The 25,092-nt window shown below is 44.1% G+C and overlaps 2 protein-coding genes across 3 annotated transcripts in view; one reads left to right on the forward strand and one right to left on the reverse strand.

Annotated features, from left to right (window-relative positions):
- Positions 1 to 236: 236 nt before the first annotated feature.
- Positions 237 to 11,398, reverse strand: LOC141552886 (uncharacterized). Its single transcript, XM_074284810.1, has 5 exons — positions 11,298 to 11,398; positions 10,737 to 10,938; positions 10,369 to 10,633; positions 5,685 to 5,796; positions 237 to 3,936 (listed from the first exon to the last, which is right to left on the reverse strand). The coding sequence occupies exons 1-5, from the start codon at positions 11,396 to 11,398 to the stop codon at positions 3,861 to 3,863; spliced, it is 756 nt and encodes a 251-aa protein (XP_074140911.1). The 3' UTR covers positions 237 to 3,860.
- Positions 10,520 to 25,092, forward strand: part of FGFR4 (fibroblast growth factor receptor 4) — an 18,909-nt gene continuing 4,336 nt past the window's right edge. The window contains exons 1-13 of one of the 2 annotated variants that reach the window (XM_074292215.1): positions 10,520 to 10,670; positions 16,296 to 16,455; positions 18,121 to 18,384; positions 18,515 to 18,592; positions 19,495 to 19,661; positions 20,687 to 20,810; positions 21,626 to 21,816; positions 22,098 to 22,236; positions 22,648 to 22,841; positions 23,127 to 23,272; positions 23,569 to 23,690; positions 24,322 to 24,432; positions 24,674 to 24,864. In XM_074292215.1, the coding sequence (XP_074148316.1) occupies positions 16,365 to 16,455; positions 18,121 to 18,384; positions 18,515 to 18,592; positions 19,495 to 19,661; positions 20,687 to 20,810; positions 21,626 to 21,816; positions 22,098 to 22,236; positions 22,648 to 22,841; positions 23,127 to 23,272; positions 23,569 to 23,690; positions 24,322 to 24,432; positions 24,674 to 24,864 (1,818 nt within the window). In that variant the 5' untranslated portion in view covers positions 10,520 to 10,670; positions 16,296 to 16,364. The remainder of the gene's footprint in view (positions 10,671 to 16,295; positions 16,456 to 18,120; positions 18,385 to 18,514; positions 18,593 to 19,494; positions 19,662 to 20,686; positions 20,811 to 21,625; positions 21,817 to 22,097; positions 22,237 to 22,647; positions 22,842 to 23,126; positions 23,273 to 23,568; positions 23,691 to 24,321; positions 24,433 to 24,673; positions 24,865 to 25,092) is intronic. The other variant, XM_074292216.1, reaches the window with a different exon arrangement.

The raw sequence follows: 25,092 nt of genomic DNA on the forward strand, positions 1-25,092 counted from the left end.
AAGTTTTGCATCAGTCTTATTACCAATTTTTGAGGTCCATGTGTTAGGATTCTTACAAGGTGCTAAGTCACTGGAATGGATATAATTATCTAATTTAGCATGATACTTAACAATTCTCTAGTTCAGTAATGTATTTACTAGAATTCTATGAGATTAACACCTCTAAGAGAACATACTTTTAAGGAGCTCCCACAAGCCCAGGGAGTACCCATAAGCCCACTCTCTGGGAGGATATAGAGAGCCAGGATTCAGTCAAGGAGAGGATTTCCCAGGAGAACTTCAGGGGACTTTGGAGGACTTTGGGAGATTCAGAACTAGGATTGACTTCCAGGAGATTCACAAGGCAGAAACCCACAATCCCACACTCTTGGAGGCAGAGGCAGATTCATTCCCATATCTACCTTCATGGTGGCTGGAGACATTGGGAGGACAAGGGGCTGAAGGTAGCTAGAGATATTCTAACAAGAGCTCTTGGGGAACCAAAGAGAGATAGGCTTCTAAGAAAGCTAACCAGGCCCAGGAAAAGATTCAGGACTTTGAAAGACAAAATAAAAGATCCAGACTTTAATTCCTGGCTGCATCTTGGGATTATTGAACTGAACTGAAAGGAAGGCTGCCTCCAGAAGCTCCCCTAGAACCCTGCCCCTAAGAGAACGACTACAATTTAGAGAAACAGAACACTACATTTTGGTGCCCAAATGTGGGACAGTCAGGATCCTGATTTCAGTGGAAAAGCCTCTGATCCTGATCCAGGGGAAAAGTCTCTCTGACCCAGAAATTAGGGTGAGTAAAACAAAGAAACTTTATTAAAGAGCTAAAGTAGAATTTCAGCGAAATGGGGCAAATTTTTAGAAAACAGCCTTCTGTTTCTCTTCAAGGAAAATGTTTAGAGAGCATTGTCAGGGTTATGAAAAGCCAAGGATTGATTATAATTCTGGAGGAGATCACTGGACTTTTAAAAACTGTGCAGTTCATATGTCCTTGTTTTTCTATGGAAAAAGAATTGGATCTAGACGAGTGGGAATTAGTAGGAGAGCAAGTAGGTGAATACTACAATTCAAATCCAAACTCAATTTCCAAAGATACATTTCATACATACAATTTAATCCAAGTGGCTTTAAAAAGTGTTAGACTAAAGAAAAGGAAGAAAGAACAGGAGGGGGAGGAGTCAACTAAATTAGGTGAAAAGGATGAAAAATCAGATAAGAATTCACAGCAGGAGAAATTAGATCATTTCCAATCTCCTGATGTACCTCCCTCAACCCTTCATGGGTGGAGAAGGAGGAGGGGAAGAGGCAGTGACACAAACAGAATCACCTGTTAAGCAGCCTATGACAAGATTAGAAAAAGCATTAGTTAAGGCAAAAAATGAAGGTGAGGATATAAGTGATTTTATAGATGCATACCCTGTGATTGAAGAACTTGACTCTTCAGGTCAAAAAAAGAGAAGATACACTCCTTTTTATTTGGATAAAATTAAGGATTTGAAAAAAGGTTACACTCTTTATGGAGCTACATCCTCTTATGTTAAAATGTTACCAGATAGTTTTTCTTATGAAATCCTAACCCCGAGTGATTGGAAATCCATAGCAAGAACATGTTTAGAACCTGGACAAAACTTGTGGCTTTCAGAGTATCATGAATTATGTATGATTCAAGTCAGATGCGATAGGCAAACAGGAGTTAATGTGCAATTCACCTTTGACCAATTAGCTGGAGAAGGTCAGTATGGAGAGAATTCAGAACAGATTAATTATCCTATAACAGTGTATGAGCAAATTTCTAAGGCTACAATAAAAGCTTGGGGTTTCCTCCCTGGACAGAAAAATCGAGGGGAAGTCTTCACAAAATAGAGCAAGGTCCCAATGATCCTTTTGCAGATTTTGTGGGATGTTTGCAGACTGCTGTCACAAGAATTATTGGAGAGAATGCAGGCTACAGAAATAATGACCAGACATCTGGCTATGAAGAATGCCAATGAAGCTTGCAAAAGAATTATATGGGGACTACACAAAGATGCTCCTTTAGAGGAGATCATTAGACGCTGTGCTACAGTGAGCACAAATGCTTATTATACTCAGACTATGATGAACATGGAAAGACAGGGCCCTCCTGGCAAAGGACTTCTAGAGAAACTTGTCAATGATTTCAATGTGGAAAAGTTGGACATCTAAGAGCTCAGTGTAGATATGGAGATAGAGTGGGAAGACAAGCTGAGAGAAGATCTAAAACCCCATGCCCAAAATGCCACAAAGGCTTCCACTGGGCCTCAGAATGTAGATTAACCCAGGGGAAATGAGAGATGGGACCCAGCTCCAAGACCTCAATCAAAAGATAGGTGGGGCATGATGGCAGCTGAGGTTACACCCAGGGAACCTTTAGAAGGTTAGGACTCTGATGTGATCAACCAGCAGAAAAGCAATAACATGGCAGAAAGGGATTATCTGATCAGTCAGTCAAAAAGCAATCAGATAGCAGAAAGGGATTACACTTGGGGAGAATACAGGCCTTTTAAACCAACAGGGAAGTGTCCAGTGCACACAGCTCCAATGTAATTGCCAGATGATGTAGAGAGACCCAGAAAGTGGTGAGTGGAAGGGACCAAATAGGTTAACTGCTTTGGAGAGAGGGTTTGCTTGTATTCCTTCAGATGGAGAAGGAATCAGATGGGTGCCAACTAGTCGTATTCGCCTTGTCCATCAGAGAGAGACAGAAAAAGAGAAAAACTTCAAAACAAAAGAGAAGACCTAAGAACAAAATCTGCAGGAATCATTGGATTCCCTAACACAAGATAAGACTGTTAAAGGACTTGAAACCAGCAGGGATCATTAGTTTCCTTGAGATGAAAAATTGTTGATGAGACTGTTGCAGGACTTCAAAGCTTGCAGGAATTATTAGATTCCTGGCACATGAACTAATGGACAATGGATTCCTTTTGGACTATTTCTAGGACTTATGGACATATATAAATTCTCAATTTATGATTATTTTATCATGTTATTTGTTACTTAACTTCTAGCCTGTGTTATATTGCTATGTGTTTATGTAATTATGTAAAATACCTGCCATATTGATGGATTTATGTATATCTGTTTCAAGATAATGACTACCCTATATTCTAAATCAAAAGAAAGGGGGAGATGTTAGGATTCGTACAAGTTACTAAGTCACTGGAATGGATATAATTATCTAATTTAGCATGGTACTTAACAATTCTCTAGTTCAGTAATGTATTTACTAGAATTCCATGAGATTCATACCTTTAAGAGAGCATACTTTTAAGGAGCTCCCACAAGCCCACTCTCTGGGAGGATTTAGAGAGCCAGGATTCAGTCAAGGAGAGGATTTCCCAGGAGAACTTCAGGTGACTTTGGAGGACTTTGGGAGATTCTGAACTAGGATTGACTTCCAGGAGATTCACAAGGCAGAAACCTACAATCCCACACTCTTGGAGGCAGAGGCAGATTCATTCCCATATCTACCTTCATGGTGGCTGGAGACATTGGGAGGACAAGGGACTGAAGCTGGCTGGAGATATTCTAACAAGAGCTCTTGGGGAACCAAAGAGAGAGATAGGCCTCTAAGAAAGCTAACCAGGCCCAGGAAAAGATTCAGGACTTTGAAAGACAAAATAAAGGATCTGGACTTTAACTCCTGGCTGCATTTTGGGATTATTGAACTGAACTGAAAGGAAGGCTGCCTCCAGAAGCTCCCCAAGAAACCTGCCCCCAAGAGAATGACTACAATTTAGAGATACAGAACATCACATCCATGAGTCAGTTGCCATAACTGCCATGCTCTTTTAGTGGTGGGCACAATCAGTGATGGAACCTCCTGATCTATCTTGGATCTTCTTCATTTCAAGGGTCTTCTTCATCTCTCTCCAATGGACAAGGTGAATACAGCTTGTTGGCACCCATCTGATTCTTTCTCCATCTGTAAGAGATACAAGCAAACCTTTTCCCCCAAGCAGTTAACCTATCTGGCCCCTTCCATTCACCACTTTCTGGATCTCTCCATGTCACCTGGCAATTATTTAAAGATAGTGAAGCTGCTCACACTGCCTTTCCAGTGGGTTATAAAACCTGTCTGCTGGAGCTAGTGCATCTTTGTCAAAAAATCAAGAAGTTAGTTCATTGTATAAAGAGCTAAATTTAGAAGTTCTCTAGGGTTACCTGTGGCTCCCCCTTTCTTTTGTTTTTGGAGGAGTGTCTTAATGTCTCTGTTTCTCCTCTCTACTATAGCCTGTCCTTGAGGATTAAAGGGTCTGCTAGTGGTGTGTAAAATCTTACACTGTGCACAAAAGTGTGCAAAATGTTTAGAAGTATATGCAGGTCCATTATCTGTTTTTATTTCTTGTGGCACACCCATAATTACAAATGTTTGTATAAGGAAGTCAGTGACCACTCGGGCTGTCTCTTTTGCTGCTGGTATTGCAAAAGTGAATCCTGAAAAGTTGTCCACTATAACATGGATAAAAGCCAGACAACCCAAAGATTTATAAAGGGGTCACATCCATTTGCCAAATTTCATTGGAAGGGAGTGTAGGAGAAAGGCAAGCTATACAGGCTTTTACTATACTCTTAGCTTCCTCTTTTGTTATCCCAAATTGCAAACGTAAAGTTCAAGCAGCCTGATGATAAATAAAGGAGTATTGGCCAACATAGTTAGAAGGCTATTGCCTTTGAATTACCATCAAATATAGGACCTGGAAGTCCACTATGAAACTGGACATGCAAGATATAAATCTTACCTGGATGCTTTCTCACTTGCTCTTGAAGTTCTTTAAAGAGCTGATATATATTAGAAGTTACAAATTTTATTTGGGTTGTGGCAGTTCTTTGTACCACACTACTAAATAGGCCAAATCAGATATTATATTTATATCTCCTAGATAATAAATAAGAGCTAGCATAATTGCATAATCATTCTGCTGAGTGGACTGAAAAAGAGTTCTAACTACTCTCTTTATAGTTAAGTCACAAGAATATACAGCGCAAATATTATGTGTGGATGCATCTATAAAGATAGTTGGTCCTTTAAGAGGAATTTTAGAAACCTTTTCTTCAAGAATACATTGTCAATTATGTAATAGTATGGTTATCTTTAATGGAGACCCGTGTGTAAACTTTGGAGCCATGGCTAATAAAATTTGCCACTCTGGGATGGTTTCACAGCACACATTAACTTGTTCATTAATATAAAAGGTGTATATCTTGTCAAGTCTTATCCCAGATAATTGTACTGCTCGCTTAATGGCCTTTAATAAAATTGTAGCCACAAGCACTGGGTATGGAGTAAGGCTTTGTCCTGGTTGTGCTGGAAGGTTCACCCATTCTATCACAGTCTCCTTGATGAAGGACTCCTATGGGTGCCTCTTTTGTAGCAAAAACTGATATTTCCAAGAGTTTTTGAGTGACTTAACCACATTGGATAAAGCCAGTTCAACTTCTCTCAAAGCCTCTTGAGCTTCTTTTGTAAGCTGGTGTGGCAAGTTTAAAGCATTGTCTTTCCTTAAAATGTCATTATAATGGTTGCATTTGATAGGTAGTCAAGCCTAATACTGGACGCATCCTTTGGATATCTCCTATCAATTTCTGAAAGTCATTAAGGTGTTTAGCTTCTCTGTTCTTAAGGAAAGTTTTTTTACTGTAAGCACTTTAAGTTGTCTGATTCAAGCATACCTTTTTGGAATTTCAACCCTCATAAACTCAGAAGAGTTTGTTGAGTGTTGGTGGCAGAGCAGGGATCTGGAAGTGGCAGGGAGCAAAGGGTACATCATCTCCATCTTCAGATCTGGGGAAATGGCAGAAAAAAAAAGAATCCACATTAGAAAAGGTAGGTAGAGATATGGATTCCTCAGGCAAAAACTTGGTTTTAGTTCCTGTGAAGAGACCACATGAGTGAAGAAAAAAGTGTAGGATGAAGTATAATTTGTTTAGGACAAATAAATTTCCAAATGGCCTAGTAGAAATAAGAGTAAAGCTGAGGTGAACAGGGATAAAGTTATTGTAAAAACCTGGATGGTTGGACCTGGATGAATCAGATTAATAGTAATAGCAGAGCAAGAGGCGAACTAGAAGGACCTATTAGCCATAAGAGAACTGAAGAGGAAGTACTGATTGAATTGTAACAATTATTGGAGGAGCTGATAGGGTTAAACAACTCCAAGGATTCCCTTTAGGATTTTGGTCTAACAGTGCTACAGGAGTCCATGCCCTGCTATGAACTCCACAAATCTTCCAACTGTCCTTACATACCAGCTTCACATTCTCCTTGGGTCTGCCCCTCTGGTCTCTACCTCCCTAAAATTCCTCATATACCCTACAGCTTTCTCAGGGTCCCTTTGTTCTCTATTCTCTTTCCCCCTCTCCCATCCCTGTGCCCCTAATAGCACCCCAGGGGCCTAAACAGTGATACCCAAGGTCTTGTTAGAACTGGAGTGAAGCAAGGGGATGGGACAGGAACAGACTGTGTTGACCCCTCAGCATCCTAACCTCCTGCCCATGCAAAGACCTGAACAGCAGCTGTCTGGCCTTTGACCTGGGGTCAGAGTGCAAGAGAAAGGCTCAAGAGACAGAGTGGAGTCTCAGGACAGCTGTCTTCAGCTGCAAAGCCTGAGCCATCTGCCCACTTTTCCTTCTCCAGGACAGAAATTATATAAGCTAACATTTATATAACATTTTATGGCTTAAAAAATGCCTTACAAATACTAATTTATACTTACAACCCTGAGAGGTAGATGCTATTGTTATCCTCATTTTTACAGGTGAGGAAACTAAGACAGGCAGCAGTTAAGCCCAAGGTAGAATCTAGGAAGTCAGATTCTTTGTTCTACTTTCAGATTGGTAGCTTCTACAAAAGCGCAGGTGGAAAAGAGAGAGGGAAGGCATTGAGAAATGAATGGGAGAGTATAATGCAGTTGAAATAGCAATGACCTTGGAATCAGGAAAAACCTGACTTTAAACCTATAGTAACACTTCCTAGCTATGTGACCACAGTAAGTCTCTCCCCTATTTCTCTACCTTTTGGCTTCTTCAAGTTTCAGCTCCCACCTCCTATAGGAAGCCTTTCTGGATCCCCTTAATGCTAGCACTTCCCCCTATTAATTTTCTCCAATTTGTCTAGAACTTTTCTTGTTTGTACATAATTGTGCAAAGTACTTATGAGGCAGCTAGTTGACCTAGTGGATAGAACTCCAGGTCTGGAATTAACAAGACCTGAGTTGTAGCCTCAATTATTAGCTATGTGACTCTGAGCAAGTCACTTAATCCTGTTTGCCTCAGTTTCCTCATCGGTAAAATGAACTGGAGAAGGAAAAGGCAAATCACTCCAATATCTTTGCCAAGAAAACCCCAAATGAGGTCACAAAGAGGCACAATAAATATATACATGAGGGCTTCTTCTCTAGACTGTGAACAGCTAGAGAGCAAGAACTGTCTTTTGCCTTTCTTTGTATTTCCATTGTTTAGCACAATGTCTGGCACTTAAAAAGTTCAATAAATGCTTGATGTAGACTTTAAGTTGTACCTATTTCTCCAAGCCCATTTTCTTCTTTGTAATAAAAACTACTGTATCTATCTCACAAATGTCCTTCAAGAAAGTACTTTGCAGAAGTGAAAGTGCTACTATTCTCCCCAAAGGATTATTGTAATATAGAATACTCTCTCTGGGTAAACAGTGGGGTTTCTCATCAATATAGACAGTGATCCCCAAAGCATAACCATTAACTAGTGGTTCTCAAAATGACTTGGGACCCTTTCAGAGTATCCACAAGGTTAAAAAATATTTTCATAATAATACTAAAACATTTTAAGTTCTAACATGGTAAATACTAATAAAGATAACCCACATAAACAAAAGCTCTTTGAAGGATCCTTAATAATTCTTAAGAGTAAAAAAAAATCCTGAGACCAGAATGTTTGAGAACTTCAAGCACCACTCACTTGGGGGAGTTGGGTTGATTGATTGGTTTTCCCAATATCTTTATACTTGCATAGCTACTCATTTGCTTTGGTTGCATCAGTCCACCTCTCTGGGCATCAAATTTCTCATCTGTAAGGGCAAATGCTCTCTCAGAAACCTTTCATCTCTGACACTGTAGAATGCTGATTCTTGTATCCTCCATCCCTTCTCCCTCAAGCAACTTCCCATTCTTAATTTCACTGGACTGGAAGTTTGTCTTGCCCTCTCTGTGTTCTTCTCAAGGTCCTACAGTAAATGCTCTGGAAAGATTTGGTGATGGAGGCTGCAATCTGACTGACACTTATCTAAACCCATCTCCCTAAATCTAATTCAGGAGGTACAATGGACGACTAATAAATGTTTGCTGAATTTTAAATTAGTGTACCAGAGATCTTATTAGCTCCTAGTTGCATTAGAATGCAGGGGAGTGAGATCAGATGGTAAACTTTTATTTGGAGAAGAAAATAATGGAGTGACCTTGACTAAGAAGGCTACTCCTATTAAAAAGGGGTATCTTAAGATCAAAATGGGTCCATTTAGGCATAAAGAATGAGACCATAAATAGATTAGAGGAACAGAGGATAGTCTACCTCTCAGATTTGTGGAGGAGGAAGGAATTTATGACCAGAGGAGAACTAGAGGTCATTATTGATCACAAAATAGAAGATTTTGATTACATCAAACTAAAAAGTTTCTGTACAAACAATACTAATGCAAACAAGATTAGAAGGGCAGTAACAAATTGGGAAAATATTTTTACAGTTAAAGGTTCTGATAAAGGTCTCATTTCTAAAATATATAGAGAACTGACCCTAACTTATAAGAAATCAAACCATTCTCCAATTGATAAATGATCAAAGGAAGAAATTGAAACCATATCCACTCACATGAAAGAGTGTTCCAAATCACTACTGATCAGAGAAATGCAAATTAAGACAACTCTGAGATATCACTACACACCTGTCAGATTGGCTAAGATGACAGGAACAAATAATGATGAATGTGGGAAGGGATGTGGGAAAACTGGGACACTGATACATTGTTGGTTGAGTTGTGAAAGAATCCAGCCATTTTGGAGAGCAATTTGGAACTATGCCCAAAAAATTATCAAACTGTGCATACCCTTTGATCCAGTAGTACTACTACTGGGCTTATATCCCAAAGAAATACTAAAGAGCGGAAAGAGACCTATATGTGCCAAAATGTTTGTGGCAGCTATTTTCGTAGTGGCTAAAAACTGGAAGATGAACGGATGCCCATCAATGGAGAATGGTTGGGTAAATTATGGTATATGAAATATACCTACGGAATATTATTATACTAAATATAGCTATGGAATATTATTGCTCTGTAAGAAATGACCAGCAGGATGAATTCAGAAAGGTTTGGAGAGACTTGCATGAACTGATGCTGAGTGAAATGAGCAGAACCAGAAGATCACTATACACTTCAACAACAATGCTGTATGAAGTGGAATTCTGATGGAAGTGGGTATCTTCAACATAAAGAAGATCCAACTCACTTCCAGCTAGCTGATCAATGATGGACAGAAACAACTACACCCAGAGAAGGAACACTGGGAAGTGAATGTAAACTGTTAGCACTACTATCTATCTACCCAGGTTACTTATACCTTCGGAATCCAATTCTTAACGTGCAACAAGAAAATTGGATTTACACACATATATTGTATCTAGGTTATACTGTAACACATGTAAAATGTATGAGATTGCCTGTCATCTAGGGGAGGGAGTAGAGGGAGGGAGGGGAAAATTTGGAAAAATAAATACAAGGGATAATGTTATTAAAAAAATTACTCATGCACATATACTTTCAAAAGAATTTTATAATTATAAAATTAATAAAATAAAAAAGGGTATCTTTGGAAGCTTTGGGCTAGCAGAGACCTATTAAAAGAGGAGGATTCCCCTCCCCCTACCAGTATCCGACCTATGAGGCTGCACTACATCCGGGCCGAGAACTCCGCTGATTATCCTACCCCAAAAGTCCACCTGCTGAACCCCGCCCTGCTTCATTAACTCTCTCATTCCAACAACCCAGTCTAAGCCTAAATTCAAAACCCGTAGCGCTCCAGAGCTACCAAAAAAGTTTGCCCAACCCCCCCCCCTCCAGAAAACAGACCCAACGGGAGAAAAATGGCTTGCCCCAGGTGGCAGAGCTATTTAGTGTCATGCCTGCCCTACCCAGAGGGGAAGGGTTTAGAGAAGGGTCGGGGATGAAAAGTGGAGAGAAGGGGTGAAAAGGAGCGGACGATGTAGGAGTACTGAAGCGGGAGGGGCGGGGCGGGGCGGGGCGGGGCTGGAAGGAGGCCAGAGGAGGGGTCCACTCTGGGATTTTCCCCATCCCCCCACCCCACCCCAGTCCTTAGCTGGGTTTCCCTACCGGCAGCTGTTGGCTCCACAGCTTGGGGGCGGATCGCATCGGGCAGTGACCCAGTGACCCGGACCAAGCGTCCAGAGAACCTAAGCCAGGAGACCTGGAGGTTTGGAGCGGGGCGTGGCGATCCTGGCCCCCTGCACTGGCCGCCCCTGACTGTGCAGCTGAGCCGGAGCCGAAGGCTGAGCGTGGCAAAGAGCGACAGCCCTGCTTCCCCGTAGCTGATGGGAGTCACCGCCCCGGGGACCCCACTACGCGGCTCCGGGGAGGACTAGCCGATGGACCAACCGCAGAGGAGAGCCACAAAGGTGAGGGGCTGGGCTAGGCTAGCCCAGGACCGTTGGGGCAGGGGAGCTAGAGTTTAGGTGACTCACAGGACGAAGCCGGCGGGAACTAGGACACAACTTCGGGATGTGTGGAGACTCTAGCACAGTAGACTTGGGAAGTAGGGCTCGAGTGCGGGGCGGGGAGCACCAACATGTCCTATGGGATGAGCCCAGTCGAAGGGCTCCTGAAACGTGAAATAACGAGGGTGACCCGAAGCGTGCAGGAGAGTCATGGAAATGGGGGCCACTCCTGTTCCAAATTTACATGGGAGAAACAGGTGTGGGAAAAATTCGGGGCCACTGGACAGCAGAGATGGGGCCTGATTATTGTGCCGAGCCCTGGGTCAGAGCGCCCCTAGTGGGCTGGGTTAGTGGCCGTGGTGGTGATGGGATCGAGCGGGGGGGGGGGGGGGGGGGGGGGTGGCAGTGAGAAGGGTAAATCAGTAACCAGAACCCAGAGCACACAAAGCCCTTTGTCACCCTGTCCAAAGAGCAAACTAGAGCTGATACTTATTGGCCATAGAGCCTCTTCCCTCTCTCTCTCCCCCCCAAAGACTGGAGGACTGGGGGGGAGTCCTTTCTTCAGTGTACCCAGCTCCTCTACCCTACCCCACTCCCACTGTCCTGCTTCGCTGGAGCCCCAGAAGACACCTTGACTGAGTGGGAGGCAATGCTGCTTGTTCTTTCACCATGAAGATGAGGGCAGTCATGATCCCCTCATGGGCCAGTTTCAAGGCCAGCCTAGATCTTGGGGGAGTTCCAGTCTCTCGTTTAGTCCCCGACACCAGAATGATCTACTATTCTTGTTCCTCTCTGAAAATCTCCTGCCCCTGCAGTTACTGCTTCTGCCTGAAATGTCCTTAACATCTCCACTTGTGAAACTCTGATCTTTCCAAAAGTAGTGCAGAGGCTCCAGGAAGTCTTCCTACAGTCCCTTTCCCTTATCCCTCTTCCTCCCCTTTTTTGCCGGAGCTCGAAGTAAACCGACTCTCCGTTTTTTGGATTTTATAACACTATGCATTTTGTCCTAGGAGCCTCTTGTACTAATTCTCTGAGGCTCTCACATTGGATTCCTGGCTGTCCTGGATGCCTGAAATTGTCTCCGTCATCTCTGCCTCCTAAGCTTCCTTCATCTCCTAAAAAATCCCTGAATTGTTCTCCAAACCACCTTAATGAACAAATTGTCTTTGTTGTTTATCTCCAAGTTATTATGTACGTAATGTATCATGTTATGTAAGTATACATATAGGTTTAGGTTTATGTGTGTAGAAATATCTCGCTTGTCTAGTTATTTGCATGTTTTCTTTTTCATTAGACAATTCCTGGAGAGCAGCTTTTCAGTGGCTGCCACATAATTAAGTGTTTAATTAATGCTAGTTACTCACCAAGGGGCTAGCTAAATACTTGCTAGGGCTCTCGCTTTACCCGGACAACCTTCCCTCCCTCAGTCTTTGTATTGTTGTGGCAACATAGTATAGTGACTAAAAAGGTGTACTGGCAGTTAGTCTGTCTTGGGGGGTTTTCCAATGCCTGGCACTTAGTGGGAACTTAAATGCTTGTTGATTCATTCAAATCTCTTTTTGACACATTGTAGCCGGACAAATCAATTTAACATCTCACTATGTCAGACACTAAAATACTGATACTATAAACTGCCATTTACACTAGTGCAGAGAGTTTCCTCACCAAGAGTCTTTATATCAGTGGAAACATCTGAAACATACAGCTGGAGAAACAGGGCAAATGGGCAGCTTAGAGTATCAGAGTTATCTGGGACAGGATAGGTTGTTATTTTTCCTGGGTCACACATTTAAGAAACATTTACTAAGCACTTATTAGGTGCATAGCCCTGTGCTGCCAGGGAAAATCATAGGTGATAAAATTTTTAAGTCAGAAGGGATTTTATTTTTCAAAATGCATGCCCTCTTGCAAAATCTTGTGTTCCATATTTTTCTTCCTTCCTCCCCACCTCTACCCTCTCCTAGACAGCAAGTAATCCAATATAGGTTAAACATGTGCAATACTTTAAAAATAATCTAATAATAAAAATTTTTAAAAGTCACTTTCCCTGCCTTCAAGAAGCTTACAATCTAAAGGATGGACAACACAAACATAATAGTAATTTGTTTTTACAAAGCTTTGTATCTCTTGTTCCTAATAACAACCCTATGAGATGTCATGCATACATATATGTGCACATACATATACATATATACATCTGGGGCAGGTAGGTAATATAGTGGACAGAGTACTGAGCCTAGAGTCAGGAAGACCTGAGTTCAAATTTGGCTTCAGACATTTAATTAGCTAGCAGTATGATCCTGGGCAAGTATGTTTGCCTCAGTTTCCTCATTTGTAAAATAAGCTGGAGAAGGAAATGGCAAAACAGTACCTTTGCCAAGAAAACCCCACATGAGGTCACGAAGAGTCGTACAAGTCTCAACAACAACATACGTATATAAATATTTGAAATTTAGTCCAGACCTGTGTGTGGCCTTCTGGGCAAATTCCTTCCTTAAAAATGCTTGTTGACTGACTAACATTTTCCTGGAAAACAAAATGATGGTCAGAGGTGGCAGATCAAACCACTCTACACTTATTAAGCATTAATAGCTCTGTGACTTGAGTCAAGTCCAAGCAAAATGACTTGAGTAGGATCACACAACTAGCAAGTGGAAAGAAGTAAAACTTGAACCTTTCATCTTCTGACCTTTAAGTCCTAGACTTTTCCTACTGTACTACGATAATTAAGACTAACGGGGAAGAAAGATGAGCAGCCACTGGTGATGAGACATTCAGGTGCCTGCAAGAATCTTACTGCATTTAAACCTGAAAGCTAGAGCTTTTTTTTCCCCTCTATTTAATGTGACTTTTTATAATGGGACAGGCATTTTATGCCAGAAAGTACAGTTAGCTAGGGCCTATAAAGGCAGATTTCATGATTAAATCAAGTCCTACTATGTGATACTGGAAAGAGTTCAGTTTACAATCAAAAAGCCTGATTTTTAATTCATCTCTGATTCAGTTGGTGTGACTCTTAAGTCAACTTCCCTCTCTGTGGGCCTCAGTTTCCTCATTGTTAAAATGAAGGAGCTGGCTCCCTGCCATTTCAAAGGTGGGACAGTCACTAGTAGGAAACATTATTACATAAATTGCCAGATTTTGGGGGGAAATGTATTGATCAAGTTTGCTGGGTGTGTGTGTGTATGTTGGGGGGAGTTCCCTTTTCCTTTTTTAAAAAATTCTTTGCTATTTGATATAGCTTTCTGGGATGTGGAGGGATACAACATAAGCAATATAATAACAAAGTGTCAATAAAAATGCATTTTTTTTAAATGCAGGGGTTGTCCTAGATGGTCTTTAAAATCCTTTCCAGTTCTAAATCTTGGGAAATATCTTTTCCACAAAAGCATCTCTGAATGCCTAGAGTCAGGAAGACCTGAGTCCAAATATGGCATCTCTGAAGCCTCGTCAGAGCATTGAGGTGCCCCTGGCCCTCAAAAGCACAGTCTGCGTTTGGGAGATGATCCTAGGATTCTTTTTTTAAATATTAACTTTTTACTTTTCAAAATACATGTAAAGATAGTTTTCAACATTCACCCTTGCAAACCTAGCGTTCCAAATTTTTCTCCTTCCCCTAAACAGCAAGTAATCCTATATAGGTTAAACATGTACAGTTTTTCTAAATATATTTTCATGTTTATCATGCTGCATAAGAAAAACCATCTCAAAATGGGGAAAAATGAGAAAGAAAAAACAATCAAGTAAACAGCAAACACACAAAAAGATGAAAATACTATGTGTGATCCACATTCAGTATCCATAGTCCTCTCTTTGTCATCTTAGGATTTTTACAGGAATAACACCAAGCCACCTGCTAGACCTCTCCCCTTCAATAGATGAGGAAACTAAGGGGAAGAAACTTGCCCAGAAAGGCCACATGGCTTTTGTAAGTAGCAAAGAAAGGGTTTGAACCTGTCTTCTGGCTTTAAAATCCAAGTTCTTTTGAAACACTGGGAAAATCTGTATGTTGTCCCAAAACTAGCCAGTTTATCCCCCTGGGGTAGCCACTAGAGGATGCATTTCTTTGACTTTTTAAGATCTTTGTTAGGGCCTCACCCATATTAATTTGTATGTATGCTTATTTACTTATCTATGTACCCCATTGTTTGTCCCTTGACCTATTTAAATGTAAGCTCCTATGGGGCTGGGACTGTTCTGTTTTTTCTTTGTATCTGGGACTTTGCCTAGCTTGGTATCTGGCACAAAAATGCTTAATAAAGGCCTGTTAGAATGAACAAATAAATGATTGGCCAGAGCGGTTCGGGTAGTCTTCTCCTGAGGGAAGGAGCTTTGTGATCTGTGAAGGTGGAGGTAGGACTCATACTGTGGTATTGAAGGGAGTATGTAAATTTGCATGCAGATTCTTCTGAAAGGGATTTTACTTTAGCAGCTCTCCAGGAGGAAGGATTGATGAGCCTTGACTTGGGGTCAGGTTATATTGGGGGCCCTGAAAAGGGTTCCAACCCCTATCTGCTCAGCAAGACATGGATAGCTCTGCAGGAAGCCTTGAGGACAACAGAGGGAGCAAATATTCAATGTTCTCACTCTTTTTTAGCAGGGATGCCAGTATGGAGAGCCCAAGGGCAGGCTGGCAGGCTGGCAGGCTGGTGCATCCATCTTGGGAGTGTGCACAGCTGAGAGGGATAGGGAATCTTCGGGGAGGCTGGAAGGGTCTCTCAAGGAAGATGAACAAGAACCAAAGAATGCTGTGTGTACCAGGCCCAGACCACAATTTCTGTAGTTCACAATGTGACAGAGACCAAAGAAACTGATAAAGAGTTTAAGCTGTATTAATAGAGTCAGTTTACCTAGAAGTAATGAGGCTGGGGATGATTCCTCCTGTATTCTGCGCCGAGCAAACCATCACTGAAGATCATTTCACAAGTATTAACAAACTAGAGGACTTGTTGACAAGGATGATGAAGGAACCAAAAACTATCTCATAGGAGGATCCCATGAAGGAACCTAGAGATGCTTGGCTGAAAGAAAAATTAAGCATGATTGCCTTCCTTTAATTTGAAAGGGCCAGAATTAGAAAGATTACAGTTGGTCTGCCTGGTAGATCAGTGGACTTAACTAATTAGCAATGGGCACAAATAGCAGGATTCCTTGAGGCAGATTTTAGTTCTGTAGAAAGGACATTTTAAACAATCAGAACTCCCTATGAGTGGGCCTGGCTGTCTCTGGGTAAGCTCTCTCCCTAGCATTAGAAGTATGCATACCCAGGCAGGACATGCCTATTACAGATTCTGGTGTGCTCCTTGGGCACTGGATAAGTGGTGGAACTCATTGACCCTCCAACTCACAGATTCTGTGGCTTAAGGGTGTTCCAGCTTTTAGATTTCATCTGTCATCTGTTGATTGAGTACCTATTATTCACTAGCCTTATACTAAATATCCTTTGGGAATATTTAGGAGAAATAGAAAACCTTGTCTCAGATCTTCAGGATCATCAGCTCCCATCCATATCTTTTGGGTTCCTTTTTGTTCCAAGACTAGATTCTCTCTGGTTTCCCCACTCAAGTTCAACTTCCCCTTCCTTAGGTTTCTCCAGGAAAGTGACTGCTCTGGCTAGAGGCCCTAATTCCATCTGGGAGGACTCAGGATTGGAAGATGCAGCTACTGCCGGCAGTGTTGCGGGCTCTTGTAATGGCAACTGGATTTCTGGCCATTCATGCTTTTACCTCTGAAGAAGTGGAACAGGGTAAGGCTTTTGGGGAGGGAGAGAGTATAAATTGGGAGGAATTAAGTCAAAGTGAGGGTAGATCCAGGGGAGATTTTCTTGGGGGAGCCATAGACCTTACGGTTCAGAAGCAAGATGCAAGATTCATGTTCTAACTGTTCCACTAATTCGCTTTACACTTTGTCTAAGTCACTCCCTTCTCTCTGACCCTTAATTTTTTTATGTCAAAGGAAGAGGTTGATGGGTGTTTTATTTGAAAAATATTTCTTTCAGTTCCATGTATTTTCATCTTTTGTGAGTAAATGGAAACCAGAAAATTAACACTTAGAAAACTGGGTACTACTGTTACACATTATGTAATGAATCATTTGCCATGTCCTTATATGTTTCATCTGTTTCATTTTTTGAAATATGTATATTTTGTATGAAAATGATTCATATTTTCAAATAAAAATTATGCCTATTTTTTTTTAAAATGGAGGAAGTTAGACTAAATGACCTTTAAAGACCCTTAGCTCTAATATTCTCTTTTAAAATTTGCAGCTTTTATGTATGGTATTCTAAGATACCTTTTGTCTGAAGTTCTGGGAGCAACTAGGTTGCACAATGGGTAGAGAACTAGCCCTGGAGCCAGGAGAGCCTGAGTTCAAATCCAGCTTCAGATATTTACTAGCTGTGTGACCCCTGATTTCCTTAAAAAAAAAAAAAATACTATGTGCGGAAATTTTCTCCAGCTCTAGCACTCTTAAGTTCCAAGGAACTTCTTAGTTCCAACATTCTATGCTCTAAAAACTGTATTCTAAGATCCCTTTCAGTTCTGATACTTTCTGCATCCATAAGCTTCTAGGTAGCAAGGAGGGAAATGGACCAAAAGCCCCTGTGACATATTATAGGTGCTGGCCCTTTGGGGAAGCCAGAGGTGGGTCTAGGCCACCAGCTCCCAGTGCTGCCTGGGAGAAGACCAGCTTTCCCCTGCCCTTTGTAAGTTTCCAGCTCTGTGTTGGTGGAGTGGCTGGGCCTTGCAAGGTGGTGGGGCCCCCCAGACAGATATGCATGCTGGGGCTGGCATGAGACCCTGCATGACAAGCCTGGGACAGACCTTTGGCTTTAGGCATGAAAGAAGTGTGCGTTTCTACTTGGGGGAGGAGACTGATGCAAGGTAGTCTGCATGGGAAAGTAGGGCTTTGGAGAGAGAGGAGTAGAGGAGATAGAAACTTTTGCTGGCAAGACTGAGGAATTTCATAAATTCATTCAGTGGAGTATATAACTTTAATTCCCAGAAGTAAAGGGGCCCTGGATATGTTAAATGAGTAAATGGATCAGAACTTCTCAGTCCTAAGAAGATGTTGAAGATTGAATCCCAGGATAAGAGTACAGGAGAATGTCCTGGGAGATAGGCCCATATGGGGAGAGCACAGATGGGAGTCTGGGAGTAAATGTGCTTGCGTGTGGGGAAAAAATAGGGTGGGGTGTATTCTCCCAAGCAGTCTGAAATAAAAAGAGGGAAGGAAGGATATAAGAAGGGATGTAACTGCTCATTTTATTCTCTTAAGATAATAAATCTCCAAAGTTAGAGACCCCAGGGTTCACTGGGTTTTCCCACAATGCCACGGGGAATGAGAAACAAGATATGGCTCAAATCCAGCCCTGAACTCTCTTCCTTATCCCCTTGTGGTTTGCCCACAGAGCCTTGCCAAGCCCTGGGCCCAGAAGAGCTGGAACAACACCTGACCCTGGCCCTGGGCCAGGCACTACGACTCTGCTGTGGTCGTGCCAATCGGGGTGGCCATTGGTATAAAGAAGGTAGTCGCCTAGCGCCTTCGGGTCGTGTGCGAGCCTGGCGAGGCCGTCTGGAAATCGCCACTCTAGTACATGAGGATGCTGGCCTCTACCTGTGTCTGTCAAGAGGATCTGGCCAAATTCTGTACAACCTTACCATCTCTGTCATAGGTAGGAGAAAAGGGAGGAGCGCAGGGGCTGGAAACCCAGGCACTCTGGGTCTGGCCTTTCCATGGATTTTACCTTTAACTGGGCCTTTGATGTCCATGCCCCAAGATTATCACATCTCTTTGGCTAACAGATTCTCTGGCTTCAGGGGATGATGACGAAGACAGTGACGGCAGGGACCTTCCCAAGGGACACATTTATCCACAGCAAGGTCAGTAACTCATTCCTCTACTTTCCTCAAACTTAGAAACAGGCTCGGGAAAGGGATTCCTGAGGCTGAACTGAGGCTTCTAGACTGGGAGACAAACAAAAGAAAATGGCATTCAGAAGGAGGGCTAGCTTCACAAGAAAGGACTCGGTAACTGCCTTTAAGAAACTTGAAAGACTCCCTTGGGGAAGCGATGGAGTAGAAGCATTCTGTTTGGCTTCAAGGGGTAGAAAGAACCCTGTATGAGGAAGTTAGAGGGAAGCAGGTTTTTTCGCCATATAGGGAAATATTTGTTAATAATAACATGAGCCCTCCAAAGATGGAACGAATGGCCCCTAGAGGAAGAACTCCCCATAATTGGATTTCTTCAAGGAAAGACTGGATGAATATTTGTTGAGAATGTTGTCCAGAGGATTCCTACTTAGGAACAGATGAGATTAGATGAACTTTGAGGTTCCTTCCCAATGCATAGATCTCCTATTTTAGGCATATTAAGACTAGAAGGCTTAGGATGGAATGATCCCCTCAGTATTTGAAAGCTTGTCATGCTAAAGAACAGTTAGATTTATTCTCCTTAGTCTCAAAGGGAAGCTCTAAGGCTGTGGGATGGAGATGCAGGAGGCAAGTTTCCAAATGTTCTAAGACACAACTTTCTTAACAATCAAACTTGCCCAAAAGAATGAGCTACTTCTAAGTAGGGAGTTCTCTGTCATTAAAAGTGATTATGTAAGGTCTCCAATATCACTACCTTCAAACATGAAGGGAATCCCTCTTCAGGTTTAAGTGAAATGAGATGTGAGCTTCAAAGTCCTTTTCCCACTCCAACATTTCTGGACCAGTGGAGATGGAAATATCCCTTTCCATTGCAATGGTCCTCCAGCCTTCCTGGGTTTTGTTCCCCTTAGGCCCCTACTGGACACATCCCCATCGCATGGAGAAGAAACTTCATGCAGTACCAGCAGGCAACACAGTCAAGTTCCGGTGCCCAGCCGCAGGCAACCCCATGCCCACCATTCGCTGGCTGAAGAATGGAGAGGACTTCCATGGGGAGCACCGAATTGGGGGTATCCGGGTGAGAACCTGGGAGACAGAGTAGGAAATCTTGGCTTGGTCCTCACCCTTATCCACATTTACTCCCAGCTGCTCTTTATGGGTAGGCCATTGGGGACCTTGTCACATGGGATGCAAACTAAATCAAATCTCTTGAAAGTCTCATGATAATAAAGCTTCCTCCTAATCACCCTGAGGGTTATGTTACATGCGCCAAACATTACCTTTTACAGATGAGGCCCAGAGACATTAAGCTATTTATCCAAGATAACATAGCTACTAAATAGCAGAGCTGGAATCCAAACTCAGGACCCAACTCTAGCTGCTATACTCTATTTCTGGTGGTCCCCAGCTGGCAAAATTGTGAGCAAGGCAAAATCCACCCCTGCTTCCCTGTTAGAGTTCTTCATATCTTATAGAGCTCTAGTAATAGCCTTCCTAAGCAGATCACCCAGCCCAACCCTGTTCTTCTGAGAACAGAGTGTATGTGTCTTAGCCTAGAGACTGTGTGTGCACTCTCTTTGATCTCCTGTGTGTGACAACACACAGGGGATTACCTGCATGAGGCAGGGGGTGGAGCAGGTAAGTGTATGTATTTGTAAGGACTGTGGAAAATATTACTGCATTTTCCATCTTCCCCTTGAAATGGTCACAATGTGGGCCTAGGTAGCCAATAGCTAGAGCTATTGTCTGAGCACATATCTATAAAAACAAAATTTCTGTGTGTCCCCATGTGGAGGACTGCAGATTCAGAGGGCCCAGAGTTTGTAACTTTTGCCCTCCCACTGACAAAGCCTAGCGATGTGTGTGTCTGTGCATGTGTGGGTTTAGATGAGGCCTTGTATGAATGTGACTAACAGCTATGGGTCTGCACAGCCAGTTTCTGCTCTTCTATCCAAAGGAGCGTGGGGATGGGGAGATGTCTGTAGCCATGTCTGTTTGCAAGGATGTGCACTTACACATGTTCTTGCAAACATGTGGATAAGTCTTCCTGTCTACTGTCTTCTCACTGATGGGGTGTGTTTGGGCTATTCACTCTCCCCCCAGCTCAGACATCAGCATTGGAGTCTCGTTATGGAAAGTGTGGTGCCCTCAGACCGTGGAACTTACACCTGTGTGGTAGAGAATGCCTTGGGGAGTCTCCGATACAACTACCTCTTAGATGTGCTGGGTGAGCCATGACCTGAGGTGCTGGGGAGGGGTAAGATGGGATGCAGATGCCACAGGCTGGTCCCCTCTGTAGGAGGGAAGCGGGAAGGGAGACCATGAGCAGAAGGAACATTGGATATAGATATGTGTGCATGTTGCTCTATGTATGTGTGTAAATTTATATATTATGTGTGTACAGGCCTGTGGATGCATATGAATATGTGTATGTCTGGGGGGGTGAATATATGGATGCATATGCGTATCTATTAAATATAACCTTGCTTGACTGTAGCCTGCTTGGCAGGGGGGAGGATGAAAAGGGGAAAGAACAAAGTAAAAAAAGTGCACAGCAGAGAACAACTTACAAGGTAGTAAAGAAAAGATAGGTTCTAGAGAATATAATTTCTTTTACTATTACATATCTTTTCTTGAACTGGAAATTCATTGTTATATGTTGAGTTATCCCTGATATTCTGCTGGGCACGTGATAATGTTCTGCTTTGTGCTTTGTTTCTTGTATTTTTCTTTCCTGTCTATTTTCTATTAAATTAAAAAATAATTTTTAAAAAATCCATTGAACAGGGACTAAAAAAAATAAGAAAAAAAAATTTTAAAGAAAAAGACCCTACCTAGTTCAACCCCTAAGTCTATATTTCATAGCTATATAATTTTGGTAAGTCACTACCTTTCCCTAGGTCTCAGAATCTTTTATAAAATGATGGGGTAAGGGATGTTCACCTTTAAGGTTCTTCCCACCTCTAACAGTGTCCTTGGGAGCCTTCACTGGCCTGGGGGTGGAGCCGGGGGCCATCTTTGACACTGCTGCCCACCTTGCAGAGCGCTCCCCGCACCGGCCCATCCTGCAGGCTGGCCTTCCTGCCAACACCACAGCTGTGGTTGGCAGCGACGTCGAGCTGCTGTGCAAAGTCTATAGCGATGCCCAGCCCCACATCCAGTGGCTGAAGCACATCGAGGTCAATGGGAGCAGCTTTGGGGCTGATGGGTTCCCCTTCGTCCAGGTACTCAAGGTAGGCACCCCCTCTGCTTCCTGACTTGCGGAGGAGTCGCTCTAAGGCCTCCTTTCGAAGCAGACTTTCCCCAGATGGCTCCCTGATACTGCTCTCCCACAAAACTGCCTTGCATTACACAACATGAATCTCTTATGTTTGCATATTGTCTCTCACTTAAGAATGTGAACTCCTTTCTTTGGAGCCCCAGCCAGTCTTGGGGGTGGGGGTCTGTCTGGCTTGGGACACTGTCAGCGTTCTGGTCTGGGCCTGTGCCAGACACCCTCATCCTTTCCCTATAGACCGCTGATATCAACAGCTCAGAGGTAGAAGTCTTGTACTTGCGTAACGTGTCGGCGGAGGACGCAGGTGAATACACCTGCCTGGCTGGCAACTCCATCGGCCTGTCCTACCAATCTGCCTGGCTCACGGTGCTGCCTGGTAAGACTTGGCGGTGGGTGCTACGAAGGGGGTGTGGCGCAGGGTTCCAGGCCTAAGAGATCCCAGTCTGATCCATCTCCCGGGAGGGGACGAGCTGGGGAGGATGGTGGGAGGAAGATATGTGTGCCCTTGGATGGATGCAACTGACCTGGGATATACACACACAAGCATATCTTTTCTTGAACTGGAAATCCATGTCGAATCATCCCTGATAGTCCACTGAGCACATGACAATGTTCTGCTGCTGTTTTGTTTTAAAAATCCATTGAACAGGAATAAAAATTCAGTTTGTGAGTTTCCTGGATGTGCATGTTTTATTGTTAGAAGGGGGAGTGTATGTCAGGGACAAAGGCCCATTCCCTAAAACACTAATGTGCTGCATATGTCCGTGTGCCGACCCATGTGGGATAGAGGAGGGGCTGGCCTGGGAAGCTGCCGCCTCGGAAGTTAAGGTCACAGACGTCATCATGTACACATCGGGCTCGTTGGCTGTAATTGTGATCGTGATCATTGCTGGGCTGTGCTGGGGGCAGATGCTGTCTAGCCGGACGGCCCGCCAGCCCCTCGCTGTGCAGAAGCTCTCACGCTTCCCCCTCATCAGACAGGTACATGGGCGGCCCCACTCAGCCCTCCCTGGGAGGGTGCACCCAGAGATACGGGGCCCAGAGCCCTCCCGGCTTCTTTCAGTCCTGTGTGCCACTTAGTCTCCCCCAAAACTAGCACTGCACTCCCACCCCACGTGCTCCCTGCTCTGGGTCTCCTTCCCACTCTTGCACCCTTACTGACCTGGGGCCCCCCATACCCTCCTGACCCCCCAGCCTTATGTTCTCATCGGCCTGGTCTTCTTTCTGTACATTCCCCCCTCACTGGTCCGGTCTCTACTTTGACAGTTCTCCCTGGAGTCAGGCTCCTCAGGGAAGCTGAGTTCCTCCCTTGTCCGGGGTGGACGCTTGTCCTCCAGCTGTACCCCTATGCTTCCTGGCCTTGTGGAGTTGGACCTGCCACTTGACGTCAAGTGGGAGTTTCCCCGGGACAGGTGGGTTCCATCTCTCCCTGTAGCTCTCTGTAGGCCCCCAGCCACCAACCAGGCCTCAGGCCAAATGAAGGTCATTGTCTCCCACTCCTGCTCCTGGGGCTGAGATACAGGCTCCCTTTTCCCCCCTACTTTCCTGGGGAGGGGAAAGCAGAAGAAAAATGAAAAGGGTTAGAGATTGATGGGTAGATCTGCGCAGACTTGAATTGGAAGGGGAATAGATCGGAACAGGGAAGCGGGCAAGGGGGCAAGGCCAGCTTTGACCCCAGCTAAGTCCTTTGGTCTGTCTGTCTTTCTAGGCTGTTGCTAGGGAAGCCCCTTGGTGAGGGTTGTTTTGGGCAGGTGGTGCGGGCAGAGGCCTATAGCATGGACCCTCAGCAACCAGATGGGGCCACCACAGTGGCCATCAAAATGTTGAAAGGTGAGTGAGGAGCATGGCCGCGGGATCTTCTCTGTCTCACGGGTGACCCTCTGTGACTTCCACTACATCCCCAGCCCCTTGTTCCTCACCCTAACAATGAAACACTTGTATTAAATGGCCTCTGGATGCAGGGATTCCAAACGTACACAGCTCGATGTGGCTCAGATCCTGCCCTTGAAGGGTGGGTGGGAGGAGAGGAGGTGGATACTGGGAGTGCATAAGGGGAAGGAAAGTGAGAGGTACAAGTGGGAAAGGCAGCTGTGGGGCAGCAGAAGGAGCCCTGGGTTTGGTGTTGGATGTGGATTCAAATCCTAGCTCTGCCACTTAATATCTGTATGAAATTCAGCAAGTCCCTTCCTCTCATTCTCTTCATCTATAGAATGATCAGGTTGGTCTTTGGGACCCTGAACATCCCCATGTTTTATATTATGAGAAAAGTCCTATCTAGCCTCATATCCTGTGAATCAAGGAAAAGAAATCACTTCTTCCGGGGAGGAAAGTGTGAAGGAGAATCAGGGAAGGCTTCCTGGAGAACTGGTTCAGAGCTGGGCCCTGAAGGAGAGGCACTCACCCTCTCTGCTTCTGTGCTGCCCTGACCCCTCCCTCCCTCCCTGCATGTCCTCTGCTACAGATAATGCCTCTGACAAGGACCTGGCAGACCTGATCTCGGAGATGGAAATGATGAAGCTCATTGGCCGTCACAAGAATATCATCAATCTGCTGGGTGTCTGCACCCAGGAAGGTGGGACCGGGGGGCAGGTGCAGGGAGAGGAGACAGAACCCAGTGGGCTGTGATAAGGCGGTGTGGAATGTGGACTCAGAGGTCCTGGGCGAGCTCCGCTCTGGCCACTCACTAACTGCGTGACTGAGCCAGATCATCCGCCCTCCCGGCGCCTCAGTTTCTCCATCTGTCAAACTAAGAGCTTGGACTAGATGCCTTCCAAGGAACCCAACTCAATCTGTGATCTCCGCTCCTACCGCAGGGCCCTTGTACGTGATCGTAGAGTTTGCTGCCAAAGGCAACCTCCGGGAGTATCTTCGGGCAAGAAGACCACCTAGTCCTGACTACACTTTGGATGCACTCAGGACCCCCGAGGAGCAGCTGTCTTTCCAGGCCCTGGTCTCTTGCGCCTACCAAGTGGCTCGGGGCATGGAATACCTGGAGTCACGGAAGGTGAGGGCAGGGGGAGAAAGCCTCCAGGCCGACGTCTCAGCCCAGGAGGTGCTGGCTGTGATGATGGTGATCCTCATCCTCCCTCACTGACTTCCTGATCACAGAGTGGATGAAGCTGGACCTTTTCTAGTCAAAAGTGATAACAGCTCCCGTTTCTTTAGCCCAGTGAGGTTCAGAAATCACTCCCCTCACAAAACCCTGGGAGACCCCATGTTCCTATTACAAATG

This window comes from Sminthopsis crassicaudata, chromosome 2 (assembly GCF_048593235.1).
Source record: "Sminthopsis crassicaudata isolate SCR6 chromosome 2, ASM4859323v1, whole genome shotgun sequence".
Taxonomy (NCBI): domain Eukaryota; kingdom Metazoa; phylum Chordata; class Mammalia; order Dasyuromorphia; family Dasyuridae; genus Sminthopsis; species Sminthopsis crassicaudata.